Raw genomic sequence first — 9,506 nt, forward strand, 5'->3', positions numbered from 1 at the left:
CACAGAAAAGTCTATGATAAACCTAAGAGTTTTCTTCCGTCCTTTGATAAAACCAAGGTGAACAGGAACCAATCGATAACCCGGACTTATATTCCCGAATAATAGCTTAGAATTATCAATCACCTCACGATAATCTAAATCGTATGGTAGCAAAACTAGATACTGCGGAATCACAAACGATGAGACGAAGATGTTTGTGATTTCTTTTTATCTTGCCCTATCGGAGATATAATATCAAGTCAATTATTCAATTGAACTCCTACGATAGAAAATGACAAGATCAGATCGCTCAACTACAAGAGAAGTAGTTTCGTCTGGCTTCACAATCCCAATGAAGTCTTTCAATTGTTAACCTACAGGGTCTCGAGATGAAACATAAGGTTAAAGGAGAACCGACTCTAGCAAAACCAACTAGTATCACACAAGAGTGTGGGGATTAGTTTTTCCAGTTTCTAGATGTCTCCTTTATACAGTTTTCAAATCAGGGTTTGCAATCTAAGTTACCTTGGTAACAAAGCATTCAATATTCACCGATAGATGAAAAACCTGATTTAACCAAGTTAATATCTTTCAACCGTTAGACCAAAACTTAGCTTGTCACACACAAATGAAATGTATTTCATTTAGTTTGAGTAACCGTACCTAAACGTGTACACTTAGTTGGTTCAAAAATAGTTAACCAATGGTTAGCCATATGAGCACTTTCATATTAACCGTATTCATCTTCTTCACAAGTAGTTCAAATGACTTCAAAAGAACTAGTTGAAGAGTTTTTCAATTGCTTAGGTCTTTATGAATAGACACAATTGAAACAAAATCGGTTCGATTCACTTGAATCAATTCATGAACAATATAGCTACGGTTTGCAAAGATTGCGTTCCTTATTGATTATATCGTTTAAGTTCATGAACTTCCGATTCGAGAAATATAACCAGCTTGGGTACTCGTACGGGTACGTGTACCATAGCTACCGTATTTGAGTTTAGAAATTCAGCAGAATTTTTCGGTCGAAAACTTCCGTGGGTACTCGTACGAGTATGCGTACCTAAGGTGACTGGTTTAACAGTTTGCAAACTTACAAACTCAGCAGAAATTTTCGGTTCGAAAACTTCCAACCTGTCTCCTTCACCAATACCGTATGCACACATATGCACACACTTGGTTTCTGGCACATGGATTTGTACACTAATGTGTGAACACACTATATATGCTTATATCCATAGCTGGTTACGTAATCTCAACTTTACATTTCAATCATTGAAACATTCTTCTATAATGTTATAACAGTCGTTATTCACAACTATCGTCATCAAAGCTATTTTCAAGATTGAAACGTCATCATGACTTTCTTCACGGGTTAAGATGAAAAGTGGTTAAAGCAAAAGCTTTCCAACACATATTTCGAGAAAAAGATAGGCGAGTAAACTCGGCTCCAAATAGCAAATGTGTATGTATGAAAACTATCATACTTATACGACTTTGTCTCAAGAATAGGAGATAGAGAGATAGACTTTTGAGTGATAGATAAGTTCAAGTCTCCACATACCTTTTAGTCGGATGAAGTTCCACTGGTTCCTTGAGCAGTTCTTCATATTCGTAAGATGATCGTCGTGGAGTCTGGAGCTCAACTACACTTAACTGTCGTAATCGAGACTTAGCTATAAGTAGTCTAGAAATCAAGACATATAGCTTTGACAACTAAACTTGACAAACATGCTTGAGATAGCAACGCATGCGAGTTCGACCGTGCAATGCTCTAACAGGGTTAACCAAGAGGGCTAACAAGAATTGCAACAGTTATTATAAGTTCATAATGTATAATAACTATAGTCGAAACGGAACGTAATCTACAACATCTATAATAGTTCCCGATTAGAATCAACGGTTACAGAAGACACTTAATTGTATCGTTTATATTGTCCCTAACTGACGCATGAAGCCTTTCTTCCTCGCCCGTATCTGATCCGTGTTACCTATTTTTCCTGAGTGATTTTTGAAACTCAAAAATATTCGGTTATGATTAAATTTCCCTAAATTCCTTTCAACCCATATACAGTATGATGATCCTAAACTAATTTATGTAAGAATTTCGAAGAATAACGACGTAAAATTGATGAAAAAAGGTGGGATTTATGGGTCCATGGTATTTGGTGGAATTACGTTTCCTTCGGTATGTTTGTTTGCCCAATCCCTGGAATCATGTTTCCCACGGGAATCAATTTTCCAGCAAATCCTCTATATGGAATCCGACTCTACCCCCTAAGATTTGTTGGGAAACTTACCAGAGGATTTATGAACCCACTTTTTTTAGCTTTAAATCTTATATATATATATATATATATACACTTTTAAGATTCTGAGGGTGATACCAAACTATATGGACTTTAAAACAAGATAATTCTATAAATTCTAGGAAATTTAAATGAGTTACCAGACACACGAGGAATTTATATGAATCCCAGAATTTATAATCGCATGAGATTATAAATTCTCGAAATCATGAATTCTGCAAACAAACCCACCATAAATTTATCAATATTTATGACACATAAAGTGAATAGCTTTCTAACGCAAAAAAAAAATAAAAATTGAAGGAAAACTATCAAGATTCGAATTTTGAAAAATTAATCTTTTTTTCTCAAAACTCAATGTCGAGGACCATAAAAGTGTAACGGACAAAATACGTAGGAGTTACCACGTAGAAAGTCTCCTTTGGCCGACCAATAAACAAACTGAAAACAGAGTTCATAGTATTTAAAATCCCTTCAGGTAAAAAGTTTACAGTCTCGGCATAATTTTTGATGAACTAAAATACCTACCACCAAAAGTTCCTCACGTTTTGCTCCTTTTTTACAATTCATAAGTAAAAGTTTTGATACACATGTTACATACATTCATGCAATGGCAATTGGCTGATTGCTGAACCGAGGAAATAAAAGCCAACACAAGTATCAGAGTATATCTATTCAGATTATCCCGAGTTCTATGAAGGGGGTAGTTTTACATAACTTTTGAGTTATCAAATCCATGTTCTGGCCCGCACCGATGTGTTCTTTGACCATGTATTCTTCATTTTGCTGATTTTTCTTTTCTCACACCCCTCAGCGGCTCATTCATTTGGGGGTTCCCTCAACATTAAACCATGTTGCCGTTATATTTTACTGCGCCCAACCATAATGTTGCTGATGTGATTTACTATTATTACCTCGACCCATACCTGAACCTGAACCTCCCGGATATGGACCATTCTGTGGAGGGTACGTCGAACCGTTAAAACCGTAATTACTACCACCTCCTCGAGGCCCAGGCATCCCGTTGGCAGCATAAGGAGGTCCACGTCCTTGTGGAGGTGGTGGATATGGGCCAGCGTTATAACCTCCACCACCTTGACTTGCTCGATTTGGGTTGAATCCATTACTAGGATTTCCACCCTGCGAGTATCTGGAGGGCCCACCAGAAGGCCCTCGTGGTTTTCCATAATGATGGCTAGCTCCTGAAGCCACTGGAGCCTGAGAATTATGTAAGGGCTGGTTAGCTCCTGGACAGAGTTGAGGGTGCCCAGACTGTTGATTCGGAGGCACACGTGAGTGCTGTAGTTTTTGGCGTTTCGCTGTCTCCTCTAGTTGCCTCTGCTGCTGGCGTTTCTTCTTCGTTTGGAACTCGTGTGACGATTCATATTTAGGCAAACTGTATCATCAAATAAAATGAAATTTCAGCATTATCAAATCCGAGAACAGAGAGAAGCATACCTACAGGTGAGCATTTCTGTTCCGCTAAAACTTGTCATCAGATTTATGGAGGGGCGCACAAAAAATTATGCAACATTTTGTTTAACCAAAATTAGGTGTCGATTATAGCTCATAGAGATATCATACATTAAGGTAAGTTGGTAAACTGTCATTGGAAATATACAGGAGAGAGGATGTGGTCATGGAATCTTACCTCTTGGGATCACAAGGCAAGGGATCAGTCCAGAAATACTCGGCATCAAGCGCATCTTTGGCAGATATTCTCTGAACACATGAAGATGGCATTATTATACTTATATCTGTGAAATACTTGTGCAGCAGTTTCCATGAATTAGTATGAAGACAGTAGATTAAAATCAAGAGGTAAAGTTCAGTCTTACAAAGGAGAAGTAGATAAAATGATGCAGGAGGATAAACTAAAATGATAATTGGATATGAAGAGTTAAGAAATAACAGATTGATGTCGCCAAGAGATCACAAGATTGATCAGATTGCAAAAGGAGAATTAACTTGTTCATCAATACAGCATTACAGTAAAATATATAAACATCAGCTTTCCACTTTTATGAATAAGAAGTTTCAGAAATATATTTCAAATAGTCGAAGAAGATCAGATCCCAACGTCTGAGATAACTTTCACCAAGAAATTATTCTTCCCTCATCTCCTTGATATCAAACAAGGAAAACCCTTTCTCTATCAAGAATATATGAATGGTTCCAAAGCTAAACATATTTTCATGCACAAAACAAAAGTTAGGTTTGCAGGAATACAACTTCCTGAGAACTTCAAGTGTTTCAAGACAATTAGGTCCATGCTTCTAGTTTGATGTCACATGATTTATCGTCTTGCAATAACTGTCATTGATATGATTCCATTCACCACTAGTATAATAACTCAGTCATACATTTAATGTAGGTGACTACATAGGGATTGCAAAATTTAAACCTAAAAGACGATGTAAAGTGCACCAGGAGATTAGTCACTGAAGGAAATATCGTACGAAGCATAAAAATGTATATTCAGAGGAGGAACGCAAGGTAAGGTAGTCCAAGGGTAGTTTCATTGAGGATTTCTTTGTTCAAAGAACAAATAGAAGTTAAAGAGTAACTTATTCTGGTGGAAATACAGTTTCACCAAATCACGTAACTTGCCCATTATTCTTCTCGACACGTGCAAGTCTTAAATTAGTACCTGAGATGGGTCAAGAGTCATCATTTTGTCCAATAACTCCACGGCATGGCGATCATACCTATACAAGGCATAAATAACGGTTATATTTCGATCGAGCACAAATCAATTATTTAATACAAGCACTGAGTTCTACTCCTAAACATAAATCTGTGTGAGTTGGTTACATACTGCCTGAAAGCTTCCCTAAGACGTCTCTTCATTGGCCTCGTTGGCTTCAAATTGTTATACCAAGGAAACTTGGAGACACCGGGCCAGTTGACCTCGTCGGGAGGTCCGCAAAGTTCAAAAATCTTGTTCAATTGCTCTGGCTGCAGCAAAAAAAAATAAAAAATTATATCTATCATCATATAAAAAAATTGCAGAGTGTCAGAATAGTGCACTTTGAGAATTATTAACTACAATGTGTGTGTGTATATATATATAATACTGGAAATCACCATATAGGAAGAAAAAAGATGAACAGATAAACCAAATCACAGAGGTCCACAGAATTTGGGAAAACCTTTCACAGCAATCATAGATTCAGCAGAAGGAAAAGGAAAAAAAATCTTATCAGATACACACATCCAAACTATGCAACACGGGCTAACAGGATATTTATTAACCTAAGTCAGTGCCTCAGTCATCACTATGATACACATTTTAAGTTTACGTGGTCATGCTTTCTTTGATCTTTTGTTTTTTTGTTTATCCCAAGCACCTTTTTTTGTTTATCCCATGCACCTATTTAGTAGCTTATTACAGTTTATTTATCATTCTTGATGTCGTTTTCTTTTTCTCATTCTCGACACAGTTCTCTTAACCTGTTGCTGTTAGGGTCAAATCGGCTGACATCATTTGAGAATTGACACAGAGGCAGACTGCTTTTTGTATGTTAGTAAAGTACATTTCTAATTTGTTCGTAATAATCATTCATTTAGAGAGAAAAACACACAGAGACAAGTCATCTTTCCGAATAATTGTTTATGAAGTCCAGGCAGGATACTGGCAAGCTATGTTGTAAGGTTGACAACCATAAACCATTAACCATTTACAGAGAAGGAATCGAATATCACCTCGTCTTTCCCAGGTAAGATTGGTTTTCCTTGCAGAAGCTCCGCGAAGATACAACCTACGGACCACATGTCAACAGCCGGGCCATATTTAGTAGTTCCGAGCAACAGTTCTGGGGGTCTGTAAAAAGGAACCAGGAAAGTGAAATGTTGCACAAACTAACAAGTAATGTCAAATCCATACCAAACTTTGCAGGACCCGACTGCAGCAGTTTACCTATACCACAGTGTAATCACTCGGTTTGTCAGGTTCCCATTATGGTCATTGGAGAATGATCTTGCAAGGCCAAAATCTGCTAGCTTAAGGTTCCCCTCATTATCTATTAGGAGATTAGATCCTGCAGGAACAGATTAATCCAATGTCTCAGACTATCAAGACAATAAAAGCGAAAACTTAAAACACTGAAAGAAACAGTGTCGCTTGGCGTAAAATTAACCTTTAATGTCGCGGTGAAGTACTTGATTAACGTGACAGTAATAAAGTCCTGTCAATAGCTGCTTCATATAGCACTGGGAAAATCAAAGTAACTTGAATACTCAAGCAACAATCAGTTGCTGAAAACTGACAATTCTCAAAGATAATTATGTGATGATACCTTGATTTGAGGAACTGAAAATCGCATCCCAGGACGGTCAGAAAGACCAGTTAAGTCATGGTCCATGTATTCAAATACCATATAGATACCACCCTTGTACTTATTACCATCTGTCGGCCCTATGAAAATGCAGGTAATGTCATACATTATTAACTCACCTCAAGAAGTACAGGGGAGCAACAAAGCTTAGTCGATGATGCTGAACAGTCTTGGTTATAAGTAACCATGTGATAACAACATAATATTCTAAGAAGTATGAATTGTGCAAGGGTAATGAAGGAAAATTTTCAGCGGAAAAATTCATGCAACTGTGAACCTACTCACCTGGCTTCCCTTGCTCATCCTTCTCAGGTCCTGGAAGATAATGAAGGTTTAGAAACCTTAATATTTTAGTGAGAAATGAACTACTGTTGTTGTGAGCAATGACAAAAGCAATTAAGAATCAATATGGTAAGAACCAAAAAGAAGGAGACATATTTCTACCTGTGGAGGTTACGATCTCTTTAAGCTTAATCACATTTTCATGATGCAATTTCTTTAAAATTTTAATTTCTCGTATTGCAGTTATAGGGAACTGCAAAAGGTCAAACCTAACTTTAAAATCCAGGCTTGCAATAATAATTGGTTAGTGTAAAGCCAGAGATAATGTTACCCCTTCTCTCTCATTGTCCATTCGAATCTTCTTAAGAGCAACAATTTCCCCCGTTAAGATCTCTCTAGCCATGTAAACTTGGCTGCCAGAGTAGAAAAAAGATGAAAAAACAATTAAAGGAATAAAAGGACCAAGCTTTTTAGGAATACCTCCAGGATTGAAGGAACTATGCTTAGAGCAATAACATAAAGAAATAGGTTTTAATAAAAAGAACTGAACAAACCAAAATTTCAACAGCTGAATCTATCTCATATACTTGCATTATGTTTGCCATGAGCTGGTTTTCAAAGAACGTCAGTTATGATGGAAATGGAGAACTGAAAATCTTAGTTATTCTTTATTAAAGTAGATTAACAACGACTTTGTTGAAACACTTAAACAAAACGCAAATAAGACGAATCATGTAGAACTCAACAACATGAATGCCATAAGAGACATTAATTAATACTTTATGAAAAAAGGGTTATCCTAATTGTTAGTAATTATCAATATTAATTCCTTGAGAACATAATGTACCAGCGAATTAGGTTTTATTCAATTTCTTAGTACTTACCCATATGTTCCTTCACCAATCTGCTCCAATTTCTCGAAACAATCAACGCTGCGAGATCCCCAAGCAGGGCACTCATAGAGATTGAGCTGTCCAGGGACAGCTACCGCCATCACTTTTTAAAATTAAGTCGATTGCGAAGCAAACTAGGGGAGTATATATGAAAATCAGGGTTTCTAAATCAACTGAATCTCCTTCTTGAAAGTGTACGAAGACTAGCACGCTGGAACTGAATGGAGACGTCTTTTCTACTTTTCACCAAATTTTACTGTTTGTCTCACTTATTATCCTTTGACTTATGAAATATAGGTCTCAACCGCTGCCGGCAAAGGCAAGGATATGTATTTCAAATGTATTCATCGATTCATACATGTCGTAATTGTCCGAGAAGAATCGAATCGATCGATCCAGGTTTAAATACTTTTAGGAGTTGGTTAATAAACATGTCCTTATCCTCGAATCTTTTAATATTGTGTACGTAAGTCATACAACCCTTTGGAACAAACATAGTTATCGTTAAAGCAAATCCTATGGGCAGTAGAACATTACTTTGTTCACTACTTCAAAAAAATATCATCAAACGCCATTCACCAAACTTGTATCAAAATTAAGAACACCTAAAATTACTTTAAAATAAATTAGATTAATCTTGCAAAATCTGTTAGCATTAGAATTTAATTTTTCTTTTTGATATAAATTGTTGGGTTCCAAATTTACATAGATTTGTGTTTATTCATTTTCCTAACATTTATAATTATAATATTTAATTCTTGATCCATTTCTTTTCTCATCTCTTTACCTATTATCATGAATTATTTCTCAAGCATGCATAATTACACGAAGTTGGGGAGAAATGACAAAAACAGAAATCATGACAAAAAAAGAGAATAAAGAGAGATGTGAGAAACTGAATTGATTACAATTAATTCACGCGTAGCCTTGCATAATCCCATGAAGTAGGGGAGAAATAATCACAGAAACAGAAACCATGACAAAAAAAGGGGAATAAAGAGAAATGTGAGAAACTGAACCGATTACAATTAATTCGCGTGTAGCCTTGTGTTTGGTCAATTTTTTTATAAGTTTCATTTTTCTTCCCCCTACCCGTCAAATCTTAAACACAAAATTGGTTAAAAAGACCAAAATCAATAATTCTTGGGTGAAAAAGACTTGTACATTTTGATACTGTTTAAATGGACAAAAATTAAAAAGATATTGTTCAAATGGACAAAAACATAAAAATAGCCAGGATGTAACCAGTTTCATCCTACCCATTTTCAAATATTTTTTCTTATTTTTAATTTATATCAGGGTGCATCCAGTTTCATCTTTGCTATTTTTTAAGTTTAAGCCGCAATGAATCCAGTTTCATCCTTGTTATTTTTTTTTTGTCCATTTTACCCATACTAATTTTTACTCGTCCATTTGAACCATGTTTTAAATTTTTTTGTACAAATGACCCATTTTCCGAATCTTAAAATCACAACATCTTTTTTTTTTCGGAAAAATCTGGCCTTTAAAAATTGTTTTAATTTTAAAAAATAATAATAAAAAGTAATTTGAAAACTAAAATGAAATTAAAAACAAAACACAAAAAAAAAATTAACCAAGGGTGACTGAATAATTTACCTATCTTATGACACCTTTTCGCACCATACTACCACTACTTCTTCCACCATCATATTATTGTCGTCACTCCACCAGTCTCACCAATA

The 9,506-nt window shown here is 35.8% G+C and overlaps 1 protein-coding gene across 1 annotated transcript; it reads right to left on the reverse strand.

Annotated features, from left to right (window-relative positions):
• Window positions 1-2,721: 2,721 nt before the first annotated feature.
• Window positions 2,722-8,059, reverse strand: LOC113310291 (cyclin-dependent kinase C-2-like). The gene is made up of 12 exons (XM_026558914.1): window positions 7,795-8,059; window positions 7,242-7,323; window positions 7,073-7,163; window positions 6,914-6,943; window positions 6,590-6,708; window positions 6,431-6,503; window positions 6,211-6,331; window positions 5,997-6,114; window positions 5,110-5,249; window positions 4,942-4,999; window positions 3,943-4,013; window positions 2,722-3,687 (listed from the first exon to the last, which is right to left on the reverse strand). The coding sequence occupies exons 1-12, from the start codon at window positions 7,902-7,904 to the stop codon at window positions 3,159-3,161; spliced, it is 1,542 nt and encodes a 513-aa protein (XP_026414699.1). The 5' UTR covers window positions 7,905-8,059; the 3' UTR covers window positions 2,722-3,158.
• Window positions 8,060-9,506: the final 1,447 nt, after the last annotated feature.

This window comes from Papaver somniferum, chromosome 1, assembly GCF_003573695.1.
Source record: "Papaver somniferum cultivar HN1 chromosome 1, ASM357369v1, whole genome shotgun sequence".
NCBI lineage: Eukaryota > Viridiplantae > Streptophyta > Magnoliopsida > Ranunculales > Papaveraceae > Papaver > Papaver somniferum.